The 25,066-nt window shown below is 36.0% G+C and overlaps 1 protein-coding gene across 1 annotated transcript in view; it reads right to left on the bottom strand.

Moving 5' to 3' along the window:
- IL20RA (interleukin 20 receptor subunit alpha) overlaps nucleotides 1–13,005 on the bottom strand; it is a 52,631-nt gene extending 39,626 nt beyond the window's left edge. Inside the window, exon 1 of the mRNA XM_012549355.3 lies at nucleotides 11,993–13,005. Within this exon, the coding sequence (XP_012404809.2) occupies nucleotides 11,993–12,104 (112 nt within the window). The 5' untranslated portion in view covers nucleotides 12,105–13,005. The remainder of the gene's footprint in view (nucleotides 1–11,992) is intronic.
- Nucleotides 13,006–25,066: the final 12,061 nt, after the last annotated feature.

Raw genomic sequence — 25,066 nt, 5'->3', positions numbered from 1 at the left:
CTAGTTTTTAAAAAGTGTAAAGGTCCAATTTTGATATTTCTACCTCTCTTTCTTATCTCACATATGTCAATTAGTTTTTGGCTCTTTGTGATCACCCTCCATATTAAAAGGCACAACCAAATGTCTTCTTGCTGTTTCTATATCTGTGACATCATCCTTTTTGCATCTACTTCAGGTTAATTACAGAAATATTTTCATATTACACTTGAATAAAAAAAGACAAAATGTTAATTTAGATAGCTTTATGGCTCACTAAGAAGCATTTCTGTTGAAAAGCAGTAGTTGCATTTCATTTCCCGAAAGTGAAAGACTTATAGATATAAATTACACTTTTGAAATGCAAGTACAATTTTGTCAATAAATTATCACTAACGTCCCACTATCAAAGCATAACCTATCTGCATATATTTAATAGTTTATTTGAAATGTTAATAGCTAACAATTCCTTAATTTGTTAATTATGTTGTCTTCAACATATATTAGATCAACATTCTTCAATTTTAACAAGAAATAGAATTGGCAAGAATTTTGAGGTTCATCTAGTACACTATCCTAATTTTATACAATAGAAAACTGAAGTTCAGAGAGACAAAATGACAGGTCAGCTAGGTGGGGCAGTAGTGTGCTGGACCTGGAGTGAGGAAACCCTTAATTCAGATCCTGCCTTAGACACTTAACTAGTCATATGATTCTGGATAAATCACTTAACTACTGTCTGCTTCAGTTTTCTCAAATGTAAAATGGAGATGATAATGGTGCCTACTCCTCAAAGTTGCTATGATGATAAAATGGGTAAATTTATAAAATATTTTTCATGTCTTAAAACCCTAAAATACACACTGAGTTCGTGAGAGAGCTAATAGAAAAACTCATGCCTCCAATTCTGGTCCAAATTAATTTCCAATATATGCCATTGCCTTCTTCCTAAATTTGTTTTTTTTTCTTTTGACCTTCTATTATGTTTAAATGCCTTTCTAAATTAATAAATTCTCACAACTTCATTTTTAATAGTTCACAGTAATGTCCGTTATCTAATATTTTTCTCTGTGTACATTTCAATATTTCCACACTATTCTTACATTAGTTGTCTGATATTTCTTTCTATACACTTTCTCCATTTGATGAAAATGCATACATCTCTTATTCTTCTATAATTCTTCTTTCTCCCATACATATATGTATATATTTAAAATATGTATTTTAAATGTCAAAATGGTAGAGAGAAGCCAATGCATTGCCTCAGCTCTCCCCAGTTTCCCTCAAAATCAGTGCCAAATCAAGCCTCAGAATGGATTTTGGAGTGATAGACACCATAAATATATGGAGTAAAACAATTTTCCACTTAATATATCTTGGGAGAACTTTAGAACTGTCTCACTTGGGTAGGAGGGGAACGCATTGCAGCACAGGTTCATTTGCCCCTTTATCCTGGCTCAGAGGGCCACTGTCTCAGCAGGCCTGTGAGACCTTCAATCCAAGCATAGAAAACAAATTGTTAGCTCCCAAACCTGGCAAAACAGGTGGGACCCAGGGCAGTGAGAAACCTGGCAGAAGCATCACTAGCCCCAGTGAGAAAAGTCAGAGGGAGGTCCCTGACACCCTGCAAAAAGAAGCTTGGGACAATATCCCTTGTGCTTTAGGAGCAGAGTTCAACTTTTTTATATGAGCAAAAAAAAAAAAAAAAAAAAAAAGCAAAAAGATCCCTGATCATAGAAAGCTACTATGGTGACTGGGAAGATCAGAATACGAAATCGGAAGAGGACAGCAACAGCAAAATATCTACATGTGATGCCTCAAAGGGGGATATAATCTGTTCTCAAGGCTCAAAATATTTTCTTGAAAGACTCAAAGAAAATCCTAAAAATTAAATAAGAAAAATTGGGAAAAGAAATGAGAGATGTGTAAGAAATTATGAAAACAAAATTCATCAGCTTGGGGAGGGGGGGGAGGACCAATAGCTTGGAAAAGGAAGCACAGAAATTGACTGAAGAAAAAAACTCCTTAAATATATATTTGGTAAAATGGAAAAATATATTTACTGAAGAAAACAACTTAGAAAATAGAATTGGCGAAATGAAAAAAAAATCCACTGAACAAAACAAGTCCTTTAAAAATATCATTGGCCAAATGAAAAAGGTTGTAAAAAAGGTAACTAAAGAAAACAACTCATTAAAAATTAGAATTGGACAAATGGAAATGAATGATTCAATGAGACATCAATAATTAGTCAAATAAATGATAAAAAAAAATAGAAGAAAATGTAAAATACCTCATTGGAAAAAGAACTGACCTGGAAAATAGATCCAGGAGAGATAATTTAAGAATTATTGAAATGAAAAGCCATGATCAAGAAGAAAGAAAGAAAGAAAGAAAGAAAGAAAAAGCCTGAACAACATCTTTCAAGAAATAATCTTTTTTTTTTTTTTTTAAATAATTGAGGGTTAAGTGACTTGCCCAGGGTCATACAGCTGGAAGTATTAAGTGTTTGAGGTCAGCTTTGAACTCAAGTCCTTCTAAATTTAGGGTTGGTGCTCTATCCACTGCATCATCTAGCTACCCCTTGTAAGAAATAATCAAGGAAAACTGCCCTCATATTCTAGAACCAGAGGGTAAAATTGTCATGAAAAATGTCCACTTAATATATCTTGGGAGAACTTTAGAACTGTCCTGAAAGAGACCCCAAAATGAAAACTCCAAAGAATATTGTAGTTAAATTTTAGAATTATTAGGTCAAGGAGAAAATACTATAAGCAGCCAAAAAGAAACATTATCAGAATAAGCAGTCTTAAACCTCTTTTCTTTTTATCTCTTGAAAATTCTGTCTGAATACTTAAATTTTCTAGGAAGCCTTTCCAAATTTATCAAAAGAACTATGAGGAAAGATGGAGAGTGAGTGGAGTATGGCATTCTATCCATTATTTCTATTTTGAGTTCTTTACCCAGCATACTTGTGTCTTATCTATTGAGCAACCAAAAAGATGGATATGTCTAACCCAGATATGTAAAAATAGTATTGTACAGTAGAAACAACAATGGATTTGAATTGGGTTTTGATTCTGTCATTTAATATGTAATTTTATTTTTAAAAATTTCTTTCTCAGTTTCTTCATCTACAAAATGGGGATAAAAAAAAACTTTCATTCTACCTTATAAGGATGTTATGAGGAACAAATCAGAGAGTTAAATAAGTCACTAGACAACTTTTAGTTACTATTATTTATTGAATAGATCATATGTAAAGAAAGTGAGAAACCTCACCAAGTCATAGATTTAAGTTAGAAGAGACTTTAACTGTCATCTAGTCCAACCTTCTCACTTTACAACTGAGGGAATCTAGAATAAGGAAATTTCTTTGTGGAGAGGAATAACATCTTGTGATGCTCTATAATACATATCTGACACATTTTAAAATACATTCATCTGGCAAAAATGACATGAAAGTACCACAAAAGCACTCTAATTGAAAAACCAATACAGCACTCCAATAATATTCTCATTAAATAATATTTACTAGTGAATCACATTTTTAAAACTTTGGTTTTATAGACTTTAATAGTAACAATTTTATAGAATTTCAGAGTTGAAAGAGTTGTTAGTGAGCATCTAATTCAGCCCATACCTAAAGAAGAATCTCTCTGATATGCTTCATAAGTGGTCATCCAGTCTTGCTTGAAGACTTCCAATTTAGAAAATCCATTTCACATTGGATTGCTCTCATTATTTAGGAACTTTTTTTTTATATTAAGCCTCAATTTGTTTCATTGCAAGTTCCAGCCATTGTTCTTAATTCTGAACTCTGAGATCAGACAGAGTACGTATGACCTGCCTCCCCAGATATATGAAGGCAGTCATTATAGTCTCATTAAGATTTCCCTTCCCCAGGCTGACTATCCCCTGTTCCTTTAAGCCAGACTTCTTAATCTTGTTTTGTGTCATGGATCCCTTTAATAGTCTGGTGAAGCCTATGAGCTTCTTCTTAAAATAATGTTTTTCAATGCATAAAATAAAATGCAGAGAGTTATAAAACAAACCAAATTTATTGAAACACAGACACACACACTATTTCACACAGACCAATTTAAGAATTCCTGCTTTAAACAATTTTGAATGCCTTTTTCTGGATGATGTTCAACTTATTAAAATATGACATCTAGCACAATGTGGCACTCAGCACAATATTCTTGGAAGCCATCTTAATGAGATCTTCAATCACAACAGTTTTTTTGTTGTTGTGCCACCTTATTTATGCATATTGATCTTGCACTACAACAAGAGCCTTGGATTTTTTCAGGCTTCCTGAAGTCTTAGCCATACTTTCTCAATTCTTTTTCTAGAGAATTTTTTAACCCAATGTGATATTTTACATTTATTGTTATTAAATTTCATCCTAACTAGTTTAACCCAGTGTTCTAATTTGTCAAAAATCTTTTGGAATCCTGTCATTCAATATGTTAAACTATCCCTTCCAACTTTGTGTGATCTGTAAATTTGATAAGTAGGTCCTCTGTGCCTTTACAGAAGTAGCACAATACCAAGTGAAGAATCCTGGAGCTCTAGACATCTCTTTCTAACCTAAGAATGAATTATTGACTAATAGTCAAGACTGGACATTCAGTGAGTCCAATCCATTCTGAAACCATGTCAAGTACTAGCCCCTATGTCACCATGATTCTCAAAATGATAGGAGACACAACCTAGATTTTAGGAAACAGTTGATATACTATATCCATAGTATTCTCCAGATTGCTCAGTTTAGTGACCATGACCAAAAAAAAAAAAAAAAAGAAATTAGTTCATAGTTCAGCCTGGCACGATTTATTTTTGAAGAAGCCACTGCTTCCTTCTCTGGACAGTCATTATTTATCCCTTTAATAGTACATTTTGGTAGTCTGTCAGGAATTATAACCAAACTATGGTTTATAGACTAACTTTCTCTCTCTCTCTCCCTCCCTCCCTTCCTCCCTCCCTTCCTTTCCTTCCTTCCTCCCTCCCTTCCTTCTTCCTTCCTTCCCTCCTTCTTTTCCTTCCCTCCCTTCCTTTCCTTCCTTCTCTCCCTCCCTCCTTTTCCTTCCCTCCCTTCTTTTCCTTCCTTCTCTCCCTCCCTCCTTTTCCTTCCCTCCCTTCTTTTCCTTCCTTCTCTCCCTCCCTCCTTTTCTTCCCTCCCTTCCCTTCCTTCCTTCCCTCCCTCCCTTCCTTCCTCCTCCTTCCTTCCTTCCTTCCTTCCTTCCTCTCTCCTTCCTTCCTCCCTCCCTCCCTTCCTTCCTTCCTTCCTTCCTTCCTTCCTTCCTTCCTTCCTTCCTTCCTTTTTTTCTTTCATCAAGAGAGTTGTTCTTCTCTAATTCTATGTATGGTACCCTTTCTATTCTTCAATATCTTTCCTAGATCATGAGAGTGGCTCAACAATCACATCTATCAGTTTTTGCCATTCTCTCGGGTGTGATTCTGTTGGGCCAATTCCCCAGAACCCAGTAAGGGGCTCTATGTGCATATAAACTCCCAAAACCTCAAAGTCATAGCTTTGTTATTGCAAAATCCTGATTTTTCTAACTTAGTTTTATGGATTATAGGATCGCTGAATCATAGAAGGGATGTCAGAATTCACCTTCCAAAACCCTTATTTTATAATTAAAGAAACTAGTAGGTTAGGTCATTTGCCCAAGGTCCTATAGATGGAAAATGTCAGAGATAGAATTGGAATACAGATCTGGAGAGTTTTAGAGGGCCTACCTTGTGGGCATTAACCCTGTAGTTTTTTTTCCTCCTAAACCTGGAAGACAACACCTGTCTTTATATTTACTTTTCTCTAATGTGGGTGTATGTTTGTTTTAAGCTCTTATTATTAGATTGGCTTTTATACTGTAACCCCAACATAAATTTGTCAAAAAGACACTATTAAGTGATAAGTTTATCTCATGGAAGCTCAAGACAAAAAATTTCAAACGACTCTTCAGCTAACTTTAGCCAAAGGGAAAGGCAATAGGAGTCTCAACGGAGTCAATAACAACCCAGCAATAAATCACTCAGGAGTAATCAAGAGATCAAATTTCAGACTCTCCTAGCCAAAAAGATGTGGAGACTTGGAAAGGGTTCAGAAAGTTATGAAATATGTTAAGAAGATGAAAATGTGTCTTAAGTTTAGATTATTTGGAAAACATTAAATATGAGAATAGCTCCTATTGTCCTACATCATAGGAAAGAGCATCATAGGAATGGAAATGTATCTAAGTAAGGTGAACCAAAGATCTCTAAGACATCTTCACCATAACTACTTGGAACATTTTGGTTCATCCTAAATATGTAGAATTATTATGAGAAGAGTAATGAAGAAAATTTGGTGTTTTTTTTTTTAACTTTCCCCAAAGCTGTTTGGTATAGTGAACAAATAGTGGGCCTGAAATAAGGAAGGAAGCTTCTTAAGTAAGGAAGTTCAAATCTTGCCTCTGACATTTACCAACTATTTGGTTATAAATGGTGATTTTATCATTGTAGAGAATTCTCACTAAAAAAGCTCCCTAAACTTAAAATCTTGGAGAGTTACCTGGGGGCATTGAATGATGAAGTAGCTTTGTCTAGAGTCAGCCAGCGTGTTGGTCAGAAGTGTATCTTGAAAAGGATATGCAAGGGGATAATTAAGGGGCACAATGGATAGACCACTGGCTGAAGTCAGGAAAACCTGAGTTCAAATGTGACTTCAAGCCTGGTTGTGTGACTCTGGGCAAGTCCATTAATTCCTCATTACCAACAAGATAAATATACAAAAAGAAAACTATGTTAACTATTTCTTCCTAATTTCCAGCTTGGTTCTCTGTACTTTCTTTTCTAGCTGTCTCTGTGACTATGGGTAAATCACTTTAAACTCTCACACTATCATTTCTCTGCCTGCCTTAGAGAGTTGTTGGAAAGAAAATACTTCATAAACTTTATGTTAGCTGTTATTATTCTGTGAGGATCAAACAAGAAGAAATGAGATTAAAAATGTATTCAAGAAAGAGCTATACTAGTCTTAAAGGTAAGCACTTTGGGTTTTTTTTTTTCAGGCATTAAACCTTAAAACAGGTTGCTAAGGTGACAGGAGAGTATTAATATATTTATGGAGTTCTTTAAAAACAGAGAAGATAGGTGCATATCTTTAAATGGTTTGTGAACTGGATCACATGGATCACTGGGTCACTTAGATCAGTGGGGTTGGTTTTTTAATAAAATATTTCAGATGAAAAAATAGTTTTGTATCCATCAGTACAAAACCATATAGACCCAAATATGCAACATGTGACTCTCTACCATTATATAAGGAAGACAATGCATCCCTGAACAACAATGGATGTAGTCTTCTTTCATTTTTTCAACTAGGAGGAAGAGAGGTGGGCATACTCCTTGTCTCTCACTGTCACTTCCAGACCTCACCTTGGTCAACTTTGTTTGATTTCTCTTCATTTGGATTCTGATTGCTTTCAAATATCAGGTTACTCTCTCTCCTTTCTCAAATACTATACCTGGTTCACAGCTTTCTGCTCCACTCTGAACTGCCCTCATCCTTGGAGATGTCAATTTTTGGCTCTGATGCTCCCTTAAACAGTGGAGGGTCCTAATTCATCAATTTCCTCAACTTCCATGTATATCTTTACTTCACCTTAGCCCCAGACAGGGAGTCACATCTTTTATTTAAACATCATGCAGAAAAGCTTGACTTTTGTCTTCTAGAATTCTGAAATTCTAATATCATACCTAGCCATTTCTTCCTCTGGTTTTCTCTTCCTAAACCTATTTTAAATTATTATTTTTTCATCATGAACCTAATTTCATCAATTAACATCAACATTTTTCTATTCCAAGAATAAGAAAAAGGAATTGTAGAAGAAATTGAATTTGTATAGTCTGTTTTTTAAGATTATATATATTATATATAGAGACACACACACACTCATATATACATATACACATATGTGTATATATCTTAAATACTAGCTTTGTGACTGCACACATCATTTAAACCTGTATTTGTCTCAGTTTCCTTATGTATAAAATGGATACAATAATAGCATCTCTCATGATTGTGAGGGTCAGATGAATTAATATTTGTGAAACAGCATAATGCACAGAATATAATAGGAACTATATATACCTAGATGAGCCATACTATATATACACATATATGCATATATGTGTACATATTTGTGGGGGACATACTGTATACAGATATATATATATATATACATAAATATAGTTTTAAAAGGTAGTAACAAAGCTGCTTTATTTGTATCACTCCATCCTTTAAAATGTTTTCTTCTACTGATGCTAAGTGAAATGAGCAGAACCAGATCATTATATACTTCAACAATAATACTGTATGAAGATGTATTCTGATGGAAGTGGATTTCTTTGACAAAGAGACCTAACTCAGTTTCAATTGATCAATGATGGACAGAAGCTGCTACACCCAAAGAAAGAACACTGGGAAATGAATTTAAACTTTCTGCATTTTTGTTTTTCTTCCCGGGTTATTTTTATCTTCTGAATCCAATTCTCCCCGTGCAACAAGAGAACTGTTTGGTTCTGCACACATATATTGTATCTAGGATATACTGCAACATATTTAACATATATAGGACTGCTTGCCATCTAAGGGAGGGGGTGGAGGGAGGGAGGGGAAAAACCGGAACAGAAGTGAGTGCAAGGGATAATGTTGTAAAAAATTACCCTGGCATGGGTTCTGTCAATAAAAAAAGTTATTATAATAAATAAATAAAATAAAATGTTTTCTTCTGTGCATGAAGGAAAAACTTTTATTTTTTTGGAGGTATATTTATCACTGTTCACTTACTACCCACTCTTTTGTAACAGAGATGGAGACTTAACCAAAATAAATTAAAGGAGTCAGATGTGGGGGAAGAGCAGAGGTTGCTGATGGAGAAGCTAAGATACTAGAGAAGCAGGGAGAAGATGCTGGCTCAACTCCACAATCCCTCCACAAAAATTATAAAAAGGTACAAGACTGAGTTCTGACCTGGGAAATCCAAGGAGGAATCCCCCCAAAACCCTGAACCATTTTTCCCATACTGGTCAGCAAAATGAGACAGAAAGCAAGGTTTGTACACATAGAGAAATGGTCCCATGTGGCATTCTATCCCTAGAAGCAGCTCCATACCAAAGCAAGAAAACTTTTCAGATCCAGCAAAAAGGATTCTGATCCTGAGCTGGTTACTGGAATAAATGCCAATTATCAACTTTGCTCACTACTCACTACTGGGTCTTGGATCCAGGGCTATCTATAGAAGGGAATTTGATAGAAGGTGTTAGTCCAGGGTGAGGATGGACAATAGCTCAGGATAGTGTACCTAGAAAAGAGTAAGTTCAGAAAGAAGAAACAGCTACATGGCCTTGACCTTAAAAGTGGAGCAATATCTCAGTTCCAGTCTAAAGTCTTCAGGGAAATAACCAGAGAAGCTATCCCAGAATAAAAGCAAGCCTACATACAGTTCTGGTGCTCTGAACCAGCAGAGCTTTTCAGATGACTGATGGTGGATGAGTCCAGCAGCAATTTAATGTAACTCCAACTCTCATCTATGTATTACCCAAACTCAAAAGTAAGTCAGGAACTTGCAGAACTCAGACTAGGGCAGCAATTGGACTTTGGCCTAGTTAAGATCCAACTTCTTTGAGAATATGAAAAGCTTGCTGGCATCCAACTGAAGTCTCTGAGATCTTAGATTAACACAACATTCAGAAACCCACAGCATCCTTTCTCTAATTTTCAATCTCTCCCTGCCTCCATCTTCTTTCTTGTGGTCCATAAAATATCTTAATTTATCACATCTGCAATCTTAAGGCACCTTCCCTTGACTTTGCTGTTCTCTGAAGTTATAGCCTTTTCTATCTCCTTCATTTCACAACAAACTTTTAGAAAAAGCTGTTAATGCTTGTTGCCTTCATTTCTTCACATTGCAATTACTTAACACTTTGCATTCTGATTTTCCATCACACTATTCCAGTGAAATAGCTTCCTCCAAAGTTACCAAAAATCTCTTGATTTTATCAATTAATCAATAAACATTCTTAAGTGCTTTCTATGCGCCAGCCATTCTGTTAATTGCTAAGGATACAAGGAGAACCAAAAATTGTCCCTGTCTCCAATATCTACACTCTAATGGGGAATCCAACATGCAAATAACTATCCACATGTAAGATCAGGTGGAAGGTATCTCAGAGAGAAGGCACAAGTCGGAGACAGAAGGAGAGAAGCCAGTAAATGGATATTTCTCAATCTTTATCCCTTGTTTTTCCTTTCTGTAGCAAGTGCTTCACTTTTGCGTTTCTATACTCAGTATTTAGTATATTGAAGACACAATAAATGTCTAACTGAATCAAGCAATGTGGGTTTTAATACCTCTTCCACCAGCTGGCAGTCTTGCCTGAATTCCAGTTAATTATTTGCAAAAAAGGAAATAATATCTTCACTGCTTACTTTTTAGGATTATTCCTTATATAATTTAATTTGTATTCTTTGGAAACCATAAGGTATAATACAAATGTGAAACATTATATCAATTTGTTTTCTTACCATTTGTCTCTCCTAAAACTGGAATGCAAAAAAAAGAGGATTAAAAAAAAATTGAGGTATAATACAAATGTAAAAAGATTATATCTATTTGTTTTCTAACCACTTGTCTCTCCTAAAACTGGAATGCATAAAAAAAAGAATTTTTTTTTTAAAAAGCATTGCTTAATTGATTCCAGTTAATGGAATTTTTAGACTTACTTGTTATTACAATAACTTTTTTTTAAAAAATAAATTATACCTTGTGTATTTGCTCTGCGTGGAAATTAATGTTTTTGAGTCATAATTTACCGTCATTTAACTAATGCTTAGAATAATTTGAAAGTTGGTTTACTTCTCAAACCCATCTGAAAATAATCTTGAAAGTAACTACAAAGGAAAAAATGATGCATCAATGAAAGGACAGTCTTATTTTAGGTATTTCTTAGCTTTCTTCTTTGCAGATGCCTTTACTAATAAAAAAAAAAAATTAGAGACAGTCAATATGTCAGTATCTAACAGGTACAGTAATTATTCGGTTTGTAACTTATATAAAAGTTTCAGCTAGTTGGCAGAACTTCAAAAGAGGTCAAACTCGATATTATGATTACAAGAAACTGGAGTGGAAAGAACATTAGAGGCAACCTGCAATGGATTAAGCTCTCTGGACCTAAATTCAGGATCAACTGGGTTGGAAACCTGCCTGCCTCATCTAGCACCACCCTGAGCAAATCCATCAACATTTCAAGTTTTATTTTTCTAATCTTTTAAATGGGGGTGATGATAACCCTTGTGAGGACTGATCAAATTAGGATGAAATCTGTTAAAAAGAAGTTTCCAACGTTATTAAAAAAAAAAATTCAGTTTTTCTTACAGGAACCTATCATTGAAATTCTGGCTGTGCCATAGTGTGTGACAAAAATTACGAAAGTGATTTCCCTCCTCACATCAGTAAACTGTGTGAGGACTAGCTAGATAACTTCACCCTGAAACCTCTTTCCTAGCCTTATATCCTCTCTTTTTACAATCAAATTATCCAATTCCTGGGGTGAAAAAAAATGGAATACCAACAAAGTTAGCTTTGCTGCCTTTCCGACCAGGGAGTTTCTCTCCCCACCTCCTAAGTTCTGGGTTACCTCCCGCCCTGGCCCCAATCTGCAGTAAGGTGAGAAAGGAGGAACCCGGTAGCATCTATGTAGAACTCTGAAGTGGGCGCTCCGCAACCCCGCTTATCCGCTTCTAGGGAAGGGCCAGTGTCCCATTATGAAAGCGAAACACGGGAAGAAGAGGAAGAAAGAAGAGGAGGCACATAAAACTTCGAACCCGGAGCAACTGGAATGCCTTTTTTGCAGTCCCGGGACCGAAAGCCAGCTACAACCCGCCCCCCGGGAATAGAGGAAAAGGGCAAGGGGACTGAGGAGGGGGCGCGAGCCAAGGTACACACACCCTCCTATTTACCTGACAACACCAGCTGCAGAATGTGAAGCAGGAGCAGTACCACTAGAGGCAGGTACCAGGGTATCCAGAGCCCTTTAGCTGCTGCCCTCCTGCGGGGCCGAAGGGTCCGCATTGGGCAGGAACGCAAGGTCACATGTCAGAATGGCCAGGTTACTTCGCAGACAAGCGAGGTCACAGTTCTTTAGGCGGCTCGGTCATGGGGAGCTCTGCTCAGCTCCACTCTGCTGTGTTTGGCTCTGCTCTGCTAGGCGCGGCTCGTCCCCCTCCCGCTCCAGCACTACTACCTGGCCCTACCGCGCTTGGGCAGGTACGGGGAACGGGAACCTTTTCCTCACCTCGCCGGACTCGGTTAGGTCGTTCGATTTCGAAGAGCAAAGGGGCTAAGTAAGCCTAGGTAGTAAGATGAGGTCCGGAGAGGAGGAGGTGTTTGCTAGCCCCACCCACTCCTTGCGCCTGGGCCCGGCACTCTGGGGGAGGAAAGAAGTAATTTAAACTCCGAGGAGCCCAGGACGGACATGAGCAGGACAGGAGTGACTGGAGAGGAAGACAGAAGCCCCTACAACCAGCATTATGGCTGTTAATCTTGGATGGCCCTGGTTCAACAATTTAGCACCACCCGTCCATCAAACACCTTTCTGGTATAAACTCTTTGAGAGCCAGAACTGATTTATTTGTTTGTTTGTTTGTTTTTGGTGATTGTTTTTTGGTCTTTAAATTGCCTTAGCCCCTACAAAAAGTAGGCCATCGAAATTTCCTCTGAAATTGACCTGAAAAAGTAAAGTCTTAGGTAAGTTTCATAGATATTTCCCCCCCTTTCAATACTAAGCATTTCACATCTGATAACCTGCTTCTTTTATTTAAATCCTATTGGTAGTTATGGAGAATAGATGATAGATCATGTTATTTTTCAGCTGAGTCCAATTGCTTGTGACCCCGGGGGTCACACTCCAATACTGTTCATTGGGTTTTTCTTGGCAAAGATACTGGATTTTTCTTCTCCACTGGAATAAGGTAAAGCCAGATTAGATGACTTGCTCAGGGTCACATGGCTAGTGAGTATTTGAGGTCAAGTTTGAATTCAGGTCTTCCTGACTTCAGGCCAGCTCACTAACTCCTGAGCCACCTTGCTGCCTCCTAGAAGCCTTATGAATCATAGGCTCATAGATTTAAAACCGACACTTTAGAAGTTATCACATCCACATTTCATATTTTACAGATGAAGAAACTGAGGCTCAGAGAGATCAAGGCACTTACCCAGGATTATATTCTTGGCCAGATTAAATGCACAAAGCAGATTGGTGCACCATCCCTAATCTTAGGGATCACAAGGCTGACCATAAATCCGCATTTTCAGTGTTTAATTCACACACACCCAGGGAAGAGAGGACATAAATCATCATAAATATTCCTCTCAGATATTAGCAGTATTTTCTAATTAAAATATCTACAGCTAAGGCATTTTCTGTTTGCTCCTTTCTGGGCTAAAATCCTACTATGCTGCTACATTCCATAATGCCTTTCCACATGACAGATGGAGTTTTGAAAGCCTTGCATAGGGCAGACAAGCACAGTATTATTTTTCAGTCTGGTACATATTTCTCTTTTACTTCTTTTTGTTTCTCGGCTTCCTCTTTTAACTTGAAAAATACAAGACAAAGTCTGGGGAGATAGCACCATTGTGATTTATGTAAACAGGATTATTACTTTGTATGGAATAAATGTTTTCTGTGAACTAATCCTGGCATATGATTTCTGCCTAACACATGCTCAATTACCATAAAGAACTTCCTGACAAGTTTTCTTTGTTTTTTAACCTATGACCCAGACCTGTTTTAAAGAGTCTCCTTGAATGTATTTCTACTCCAGTATGTTCCCCACCCCTTCTAGGTAAAGGACACTCCCTTAATTTCCCTCCCCAGTTCTAATCCTCCCCAAGTAAATTAATCCTTAGATTCTCTTCCTTAAATAGATTTTTCAAAAATGACTCACCCCTCTCCAAATTGAATACTTTGATGGATGTGTGATCACAGATGGGAGTATAGATTGTAATCAATCTATACCTATTCATCTAGTCCCACACATGGGAAATTTTCTGCCTTACAAAACAATCCTTCCCATTTTTAATAGTTCTAGTTAAAAAAAAAAAATGAAAGTGCTTAATACTATTTTTTTTTTTATTACATGTAAAGATAGGTTTTTTTTAACATTCATTATTTTTTACTTTATTTTTTTAAATTATAGCTTTTTATTTACAAAACATATGCATGGGTAATTTTTCAACATTGACCCTTGCAAAACCTTCTGTTCCCACTTTTCCCCTCCTTCCCCCCACCTCCTCCCTAGATGGCAGGTAGTCCAATACGTGTTAAATATTTAACATTCATTTTTGTAAGAATTTGAGAATTTTTTTTGGAGGTATATTTTTTTCTCTCCCCCTTCCTTCCTTACCCCCCTCTCCAAGACAGCAAGCAATATAGGCTATACATGTACAATTGTGTTAAACATATTTCCATATTAGTCATATTAGGTCTAATTTTTAGGAAAATGTTTCTTATATTGAGCTAAAATATTCCATCCTGTAATGTCTATTCATCAATTTCATCTGGCCACTAGAGCTACATAGAATACATTGAATCTGAAATGACCAAAAGAATAGGTAACCTTTATATGATGCTTTAAGATTTGTGAAGCATTTACTAATAATTTATCTAAATCTTGTCTTCTTTAGGCTAATGTGACTTACACAAGAGCTTAAATATAGTCTTCTAAGTTCTGCTTTTTGATATAGTTCTCCTAGGGATGCCCTTCATTTTCCTTTTGGACCTTTCCAAGAAGAAAGATGAATGAGCAGCAGTATATCATCTCTCTTTCTTTTTCAATCTAAAATTTGGGAAGTCTGAGTGGCTTTGTGCAAGGTAGGCCCATTTAGGCCCAGGAAAAGCGATCTAATTCTGAATTTTATTATAAAGGCAGTGGGAAGTCAGTGAAGTTTTTTGAGTAAGATCAGGATAGTTGGACTTGTACCATAAGGGAGCTATTTTATCATCTCTTGAGGATGGATTAGAGAAAAGAGAACAGAGAGCAGAGAGCTGTTAGAAAGAGAGATAGAAGGCTATCATAACCAAAGTCTTATTGCACTGAGGTCCTAAGCACTTGAGGCTAATTAGCAATTGGACAATACTCTATTAATATATGCTTGGAGAAAGAATGGCCCTGCCCACTCTCTGTGCAAGTTTGATGTGTTGTATAGGAGATTGTGTAGAGAATTTGGTGGGTGGAGTGTGAGAGCCAGAGGCACTGCTGGCCGGATTTGTGTCGCGATTGCTCTCCCTTCCTATCACCATTCCCCTTCATCTCCTCAAAGAATAAAGATCAAGGAGTTTCCCTTATTCTGACATCGACTGATTTTAATATACTCTGGGTGCTAAACGCAGTCATCACAATACTATATTCAGTTGATATGTTGGGGTTCAGGGATGCAGATGAATCTCCAAAATATATTGGGGTTCTGGACTGGTATTGCAGGTATTCCAAAAGAATTTGAAAGCTTAGATAATATTTAACTCTAGAGGCAAAGTTTTATTATAATGCTAATGTTAATTAAAATAAACTGAATTCCAAGAAAGGAAGATAGCAAAGAGCCAACAAGTAAATTCATAGGATTTGGGAAGAATAGAAAAAAGAACAGAACAGGATAAATTATGTCATGAGATTAGGGTCAACATGATTGGTGGGTTTTATTATTGGAGGCTAATATTTTTCATGAAACTAAGAACTGCTCATTGTCTGAGTCCAAGTGTGAAATAGCAGCATAGACTTTTGGATGACAGACCAGATATCCTTGAAGAATAACTTAGTGGAATAAAGATATTAATTCCCTTTCTTTACACATATTCTCCAAGGTTGAGCCATGTCTCCCTCAGTAACCACATTCCTAAAGTGAAATTGGTTTTTTAAATAGCTTTCCCTCCCTTTTCCTTTTATTTTCTTTGAACAAAGGATAACTCTTTGGATAGAAGATGAAGAAGAAATATATTTAGAAATTAAAGTGATGTTAAATTTTTTTTTTTTCAGTTGAAAAATCTATGTTTTCCCCTCTCATCTCTTCCATCTCCCCAACCCACCTGAGAAAGAAAAGAAGGAAAAAAAGCAAGCCCCTTGTAACAAATAAGTCAATTTTCAGTTTGTAATTATTTCTGCTGTCCACTTCCTTCTGTGCAGAACGAAAATAGAGAAAATCACTAGAATGATGGGGTCCACTACAAATATTTGTTGCATAGTTATTTTCTTTGTGGCAAGGAATTTTCATACCTCTCTAATTAATTTACTGTTCTACTCACCAAAGGGGCTTTTCCAAATCTTTTCCCCCTCCACCCCAAAATCCTATTCTTTCAGCTGAGAATCTTGTCTGATAGTTCACTGAAACAACCAAGACCACAGAGAGCTCCTGCTTCTCCTTTTTTCTATCCCAATTCATCCTCCACTTAGCTGTCAAATTAATCATCTTCAGAGTGGATGCCCATCAATTGGAGAATGGCTGAATAAATTGTGGCATATGAATGTTATGGAATATTATTGTTCTGTAAGAAATGACCAGCAGGATGATTTCAGAAAGGCTTGGAGAGACTTACATGAACTGGTGCTGAGTGAAATGAGCAGGACCAGGAGATCATTATATACGTCAACAACAAATTTATGTGATGATCAATTCTGATGGACCTGGCTGTCTTGAACAATGAGATGAACCAAAGCAGTTCCATTTGTTCAGTAATGAAGAGAACCAGCTACACCCAGCAAAAAAAACTCTGGGAAATGAGTGTGAACCACTACATAGCATTTCCAAACCCTTTGTTTTTGTCCGCCTGCATTTTTTATTTTCTTCACAGGTTAATTGTATATTATTTCAAAGTTCGATTCTTGTGCAGCAAAATAACTGTATGTATATGTATATATATATATATTGTATTTAACATATACTTTAACATATTTAACATGTATTGGTCTACCTACCATCTGGGGGAGGGGGAAGGAGGAAGGAGGGGAAAAATTGGAACAGAAGGTTTTGCAATTGTCAATGCTGAAAAATTACCTATGCATATACCTTGTAAATAAAAAGCTATAATAAAAAATTAATCATCTTCATATAATGACTTTCTTATCACTTTCATGATAAAATATAAAACTGTTTGGTCTTCAAAACTCCTTACAACCTGGCTCTCTCCTACCTTTCCATTCTTTTCACACCATACTCCCTGACACATTGCTCTCTGACACATACCCTGAAATCCATTGGCTCTGGCTTCTTGTCAGTCTTTGTACAAAATATTATATCTCCTGACTGTATATTTTCACTGGCTGTCTCCCATGCTCAGAATTCTCTTCTTCTTTCTTTATCTCCTGGCTGTCATGGCCTCCTTTAAGATCCAACTAAAATTCTCCAAGATCTCTTTTCTGCTGTCCTTTAATGTTAGAGCCTTCCCTTTGTTGATTATTTCCAATTTATCTTCTCTATATATCTTGTTTGTACATAGTTGTTTTTGTGGTATTTCCCCCTCCCCCATTAAACTGTTAGCTCCTCAAGCGTATGGACTATCTTTTGCCTTTGCTTTTATTCCCAGGATTTAACAAAGTGTCAGGTACATAGTAGGTGCTTAATAACTGCTTATTGAATGACTTGTTAGTCAAGCAAAAGAAACTCCAGCATTGACTATATACAAAGAATATGTCTTAATCTGATGAGTTCATTACCTTTTTGCCAAGTGGTACATAACATCCTTCATCCTTTGGAACTGTGGTTGATCACTGGATTAATCAGAGATTTAAAGCATTTCAAAGTTGCCTGATTTTACAGTATTATCAGTATTGTATAATTGTTCCCTGGATTCTCATTTTACACAAATCTTTCCAAGATTCTCTGAAATTGTTTTGTCATTTCTGATAATACACTAATATTTCTTCATATTCATATGCCTTATTTGTTAGCCATTCTCCCGTTAATGAGCATTTTCTTAGTTTCTAGTTTTTTACTTTCACAGAGTCAATTATAATATTTTCATATGTACATGTGTATATATGTCTTTGTAAATACATATGCATACAACACACATGTATACTCTTTAAAAATCTCTTTGGGGTATTAGTATTGTAGTAATATTGCTTGATTAAAAGATATGCACAGTTTAAAAATTTAGAGGATATGGTTTTTTTTTCTAGTATGGTTGGACCAATTTATAGCTCCACCAATCATTCATCATGGTACCTATATCACGTTACCCTGCTTCTACCACATTTTTCATTTTCCCTTTTTAACCAAATTTGACAATCTAAGGGAACTTTGGAGTTTATCTTTCTCTAATTATAAGGGATTTGGAATATTTTTTTAATCTAGAATATTTTTTCATACTAGAGATAGCTTGGATTTCTTTCCTTGAGAACTCCCTATTCATAAATTTTAACCATATCATTGAGTAGTGGTTCTATCTTTATAAATTTAAATCAATTATTTCTATATCTTGAAACATAGAAATGATGCAAACATTTCCCCCCTGTATTATCTGTTTCCCCAAAGATTATTGTAGTATTCTAGGTAAAAGGTGATAAAGACCTGAATTATGACAGTAGCAATGTAAATCAAGATAAGGGATAGGACATATGATTAGCTATTGGTAAATAGTAGGGAAGAATAGAAAATAACGTGGAAATCATTTTGAGACTGGTGGAGACATAACTAGTGACTTGGAACCAAAGTTATGGGTTTTAACATGTCCTGAATTCAGAGGATGAAAGGGAAAGTTTCCTTACTGTCTATCTTGTGTTTAAATTCAGTATCCTATCTCATTCTGTTTCCCTGGGAACATCAGAATTTAGTTGGTTTCTCAGTGTGTACAGAGAAGTTAAACAACCCTCAGTTATCATGTAAGTACTCAGCCTACAAATATATCATATATGACAGGATTTTAAAATCAGACAGAAGATGAAAAACACAAATGATTTTTATTCATCTATAAATTGTGAAAACAACTCTGCTTACCTCGCAAGGTAGTCCCCTTCTTCCCCTAACAAGAGGAAAATTCTTAGGACCTTAAAGAATCTATCCTTCACCATTTGGTGAGACCTGCCTTTCCTACAATCTATACCTTTACTTGATTTTAAAATCAACAAACTATCAAAATTAGTCTCCTATTTGTGACAGGAGGTTGAAACAACTGCTAGGTGAACTTTGGCCTTACCATGGACTTGGATAAAGAGCAGAGGAAAGATTCAATGTTGGGGATAGAGGTAGAAGAAACAATACTGTAATACCTTGATCAAACTGATTTGTCATTAAAATATTAGAGTTGAAAGAGACCTTAGAAATTATTTAGTCCAAGCAACAGACACATATGGGGTGTGGGAGGGAAAGATAGTCCTAGATGGGCAATTTAATTGAAACCATGAATTGCAAGGATTAGTTTTGCCTTCTCACACTTGTCTATTTTGACCATTGGGAGAAATTATTTACAAATCAGGCAAAACAATCCTTCCAGTGCTCATGGAAACAGGAGATGCATAGCTCTATGTTCTGTTGTACTGAACTTGCCAAAGGCATCAGTAGAAGATATAGCAAACTTCATCCTTGGGGAACAGGAAATTAAAAAGGGAAAGATCCTTAAGGGGAAAAAACACAACAAGATAGTAGAACTATGAAGGTAGGAAAAGAGCAGGTATGAATTTGCAGTGGGAGAATGACCTGAAATTTCAATTCACCCTGGGGCTGCTGTCAGACAGTAGATTTAAATAGATGAAGCAAAATCACCATGATTGGTGCAGCCAGTGCCTTCTGTACTGTTTCATCTCAGCATCTGAGGGGACCTTAGAAATTCCAACCGTGAAATTTATGAACAGTGAAAAAGCATATTGTGAACCAAGGAAAATGGAGAGATCTGCCCATGAAATTCCCTATTTTCTCTTCATTTGTCTTTAAGAGAGACTGTTTCTAACCCATTTGGGGCACAAAGAGGAGAGAAAACTGGTGCAATTAGATGGAAACTCGCTTTCTGCCCTGCCAATAAGCAGTCAGAGGTAGACCATGGGAGTCAAACTTCCTGAGTTGCCAGTTGTTGCAATCCATGTCTCTATCTTTGCTTACTGAGAAACATGGGAGAACTGAAGCCAGACTGTTGTTGGGGTGATAGAGGAGAACATAGACTCAACATGTAGCATTTGGGTCCAGCATTGCAATTGGTTCTTGTGAAAAAGTGGAATAGAAATCAAAACTAAAATAAAAATAGTCCCCTGAATACAGGAGACTATCAGCAATTGTGAAGCCTAATGGAATGGTGACCTAGAGTGGGAGAAATAGTTCTTGATTTCCTGGTTTAAATTCTCAGGTTCAGGGTTAGAGACACAAACACACACACACACACACACACACACACACACACACACACTCCTCTTGACGATTTCTTCATCATCTCTTAGAACAGTGTTTCAGAACCTTTCTACAAGTATTTCAAAGAATAAGGAAGGTAGTTGAGAGGAGTGCTCCGGCTAAAATTTCTATAGAAAGCTTCAGATGGAGATCATGTAAGCATTTTTCCTCTTACTTTATTTTATTTTTTTTGCTATCCCTAGTAAACTAAATGGCTGAAGTATGTTGAGGATTTGTAATTCTGTAAACTGAATTGTCCCTGTACAAAGAGTTCAATTTGTACCAGTGAGACCACTTTTTTTTTTTTTTTTTTTTGGTGTTCTCAACCTGACCAGGTCTTTTCTGACACTGTGCCTTTAGTTAGAGTGTTTCTGATGCCTGGAATGTTTTTCTCCCTCTCTTTGCCTGTTGAATGTACTCTTTCCTTACCTTCATAGCTTAGAATCTACACTTCCTCTAAGATTAAGCTTAAAGACCACCTTCTTACAGAAAAAAACTTTCTTGATCTACTTAATGACTAACACCCTTCCTTCTAGTCTACTCTTCCTGACTACCTTGAATTTATTTTGTATTGATTCTTTCTATATTTATGTATGTGGAATGAGCACTCATATGTGATGAGGAACTATATATGTAGCAAAATGGCAAGGGACTGGGTATATAGATGAGATTACTCTTGGGCCAGTCTCTGATGCTTCCAGCAGTCTAGTTTCCAAAGATAAATATAGATGCAGGCAATATTCTTTGGAGATTTCTCAGAAAATCTGCATCTACCTGGAGAGCACCCAACTCTAAAATAAGAAGAAAACACCATTCTAGTCTCTCAGACATCTCAAACTCCTAAAACTAAAAAAGACAGAGAGGCAACTGAGAGAAAAATGTTCCTGCAAAACTTGGTGTGGTCTGAGCAACCACTAAATACATCTAAAAATGTTTCAGAAAAACTTGAAGAATAAACAGTGTAATTCCTAACTGGAAAAATACCTGAAGAATTATGGGATATTTTATTGCTAATGATGAGGGTAAAAGGAGAGATGCAGAACAAGACAAAATTTCAGGAAAAGTTAAAAGTATACCCCAAACAACTGGATCAGTTGATCTGGCATGGTTACTGTGATGTGTCCACCTGTATGTTTTAGAAAATAGTTGACATGATAAATTAAAGAGGCTCATACTAATCAATCATTCTTTTTGGCCTAGAATTCTAAGCAAGTAGAATGATTATCATCCACACCCTGTGTTCCCCACTTGCCAATAATAAAATCCAGGTTCCACCCAGTCCCTGAAGTTTGTTTACAACAAATGAAGTGCTTCTGATTTAACAGGATATGACGAGATAAAGATATGGTTGAGACCTGTATCCATTTGGGGAAAATAAATTACAAATGGCAATATGAAATTAGAAAGAAATTAAGTTTTGCTAATACTTAATGTATGGATCAACATTTTGGAAATCCAACAAGGCTGTGGCAGCCTCACTAAACCAAGATTTTAAAGAATAATAAAGTGTATTCAACCACATTATTATTAAATATTTTACTAGGAGAAAAAAGGCATTTGTAGATTAATAAATCAAATAAAATTGATTTAAATTATTTTCTATGTATGTTTATAATGTATATAGTATGTTGGTTCAATGTCATATGTATATAATTTGTAAATAAGTATACATATTATTAGAGGGTAGCAATGCTTGAAACTTTTTTTTTTTTTATAGATACAGGTATGTCACCAAAAAAGTTTGAAGATCACTGACCTAGACCACTGAAAAAACTGTTTACTTGGTCTCCTGCCTTTAATGCCTCTCCTTTCCAAATCAGCATTCTCAAGAACTGACATATTTTCAAAGCAGAGATCTGACCATAGCAACTTCTCCATCTCAAAATCTCTAATGATCTCTTTTGATTCTAGGATAAAATACAAAATCCATAGCCTGTCATTTAAAGCCCTCTCTACAGCGTGATTCCCACCTACCTTTCTAGTCTTTTTGGTTAATCTCCTTCATGCATTCTCCATTCTAATCAAAACAGTCTGCTCTTTGTATAAGTTTGCCTCCAGATTCAGAAGGCATGCTCCACACACCTCACTGACTCTTTGACTTCCTTCAAATCAGCTTTTGTTTCATATGAGACCTTTTCTGATCAATTATTAATATTTGTTCCTTCTTGAAATTACTTTGTGTATATTTGTCTTATGTTCCTAGAAAATGTAAGATTCTTGATGGTAGGGAATGTTGCATTTTGTTTATGCCAATACAATCTTTGAGACACTTAATCATAACCCTTACTTGCAATTCCCCAAATTTCAACTATTTATGTCTTCTCAGAATTATAGTCCTCCATGATGTGTTGTCTTTCTATTACTGTAGTTCATAAGGTCTCAGCAATGTTCTTATTCCTGACAATTATAGTTAGGGAATGAGAATAATGTAATTTCCAGCCTCAATTATGTTTTAGAATGTGTATTTATTAAGGTGGTACAGTAAGAAAAGTTGTTTTCAAGCATTCCCTCCCAAAGTCTGTGACGGTTTCCCTACTTGTATGTACCGACTCCAGGAGAAAATGGGCTTAAGCTGTGAAAGAAAATATGACAAAGAGGTAAGAGTTCTTGAATGCCCTTTTCACTCCTTTCGAGACTACTCAAGAAGTTTCCTTCATTTCTACCAGCCACTAATGTCTCCAAAGATGATGTTAAGATACTGATGGAAATTTGGGAAGTTTCAAATCCTCTGAACTCATAGAAACTATGAAGGTCTTTCTCCAATTGTTGGGTTAGGGTTGGGGGTGTGAGGATGTGGAGAGGAGAGCAAGATGAAGCCAAAGTATTCTCCTCTCTGACAAGTGCCTTTTTCTTGGAGGTTTTACAAAAAATTCTTCCTTCTCATTGGCCATTTTCTAGGATTTGAATCTCTGCCCAATGCTCAAAAACTAGGATTATGAATTGGAAATAGTATTCTATATAACAGATGACCCACAAACCATAACTACACCATGACCATTATGAACAATCTTCCTGTCAATGTCACTCCAATTCATCTAAGAACTTTTTCAGTTGTATCCAATTCTTCATAGTCCCATTTGGAGTTTTCTTGGCAAAAATCCTAGACAATAATCCAAACCTGATTTTCAAATTCACCCTGTATCTTTGCTTAGTAAGAAGCCTTCCAGACCTTACTTATTTTGGTAGAAATTTTGGACCCAGAAGGCTGTATTAAAAAGCTCCCAGCTAGGGAGTTTTGAACTGTCTCTTTCCTTTTATCAGAGGCATCATTCTGCCTTCTTGGCTCTGCTAATTAGCTCTAGGGCACAACAGAGGTTCTGTTTATTTCTTTTCTTGGCTAAAGCTCAAAATCCTCACCCTGCCTTCTCCTCTCATGACCAAAGCACTTAGCAAATATCCAAATTCATGCAATAGTTATACCTTACCTGAAGCTAGGAATTCAGAAAAGAATTACTTTTGTCAACTCTGTCACTTAAGTCCTTAAATTTCCTCCCCAGTACTTTAGATCAAATTCTTTCTCACCTCCACTTTATCCCATTAAACCATGAAGTTTCTCTGTGTTTATGATTTGGTTTAGGCTTGAAACTTCTTTTAATTTTTAAAAAGGTACTGGTTCTTTTTTCCTGTTGATATTTTTTAAAAGATGCAAACAGCTTGGAACTCAAATATAACAAAGATTTTAAAATACATTTAAACCAACAGAAGAGTTTTATCCAAATTAATTACAAAAGACATGTGAAGGAAGACACTACCTGCATCCAGAAAAAGAACTGATAAATAGAAGTATTTATAGACATACACACATTATTTATATATGTGTATACATGTTTGTGTCTAATGGCAATCATTTCTAGGATAAGGGAATAAGGACGAAGGGGAAAAAAGAAAGTCACAGGCTAATTTTAATATCCATTTAAGAAGAATAGCAAATTATTCAAAATAGATGTATAATTTCATATTCATTTTTTTCCTATTCTACTTTTGTAGAAATGCTTGTTGTATTTCTTAAATTCAGAATAAAATTAAAAAACCAAGTTATCCCACTATTTACTCATGATGGTGTACAAAAGTCCCTACCATAGGTCTGAACAGAACCTGTGATTTTACTGGTATAGGGAATTCCCTCGGTGAGAAAATTTCCCTTTACCAATGTAAGTTGGCACCTTCTCTACTACTTATGGTCTCCAAAGAGTTTCCCAGAACATTGAAAAATTAAATGACTTTCCTCTGTCATGACATATATTTGAATACAGAATTTGAATTCAGCTCTTCTTGGTTCACTGGCACTCTCTACACTCCACCATACTATGTCCATTTATACATATTTATTTTACTTTTCCATTTCGTGACCTCCAAAAGAATTCTCAGTTTTCTGAGAGAAGAATGCCCTATTTGGACTGATTTTAGAAAGAAAATATACATTTACCATGAAGCTCAGTGGGATTCCTGTTTCACAGCATCACTCAGGTTCTTAAGATTCTATGAAGTAAGTCTAGCTAAGATTAAGAATCAGGGAAACATGTCTATTCTGAAGAAAATCCTGCCCTTTTTTGTCTTCCTCTTCCTCTTGTTCACTTTTTACTTTTTCTTTCCTGTAAATACTCCTTATTTTCTTATCCCTAAAGTTTGTAAAAAAAAAAAAAAAAAAAAAAAAAAAAAAACTG

The sequence above is a fragment of the Sarcophilus harrisii genome, chromosome 4 (assembly GCF_902635505.1).
Source record: "Sarcophilus harrisii chromosome 4, mSarHar1.11, whole genome shotgun sequence".
Classification (NCBI taxonomy): domain Eukaryota; kingdom Metazoa; phylum Chordata; class Mammalia; order Dasyuromorphia; family Dasyuridae; genus Sarcophilus; species Sarcophilus harrisii.
The sequence above is the reverse complement of the archived record's forward strand: the minus strand, read 5'-3'. Positions and strand labels throughout refer to the sequence as shown.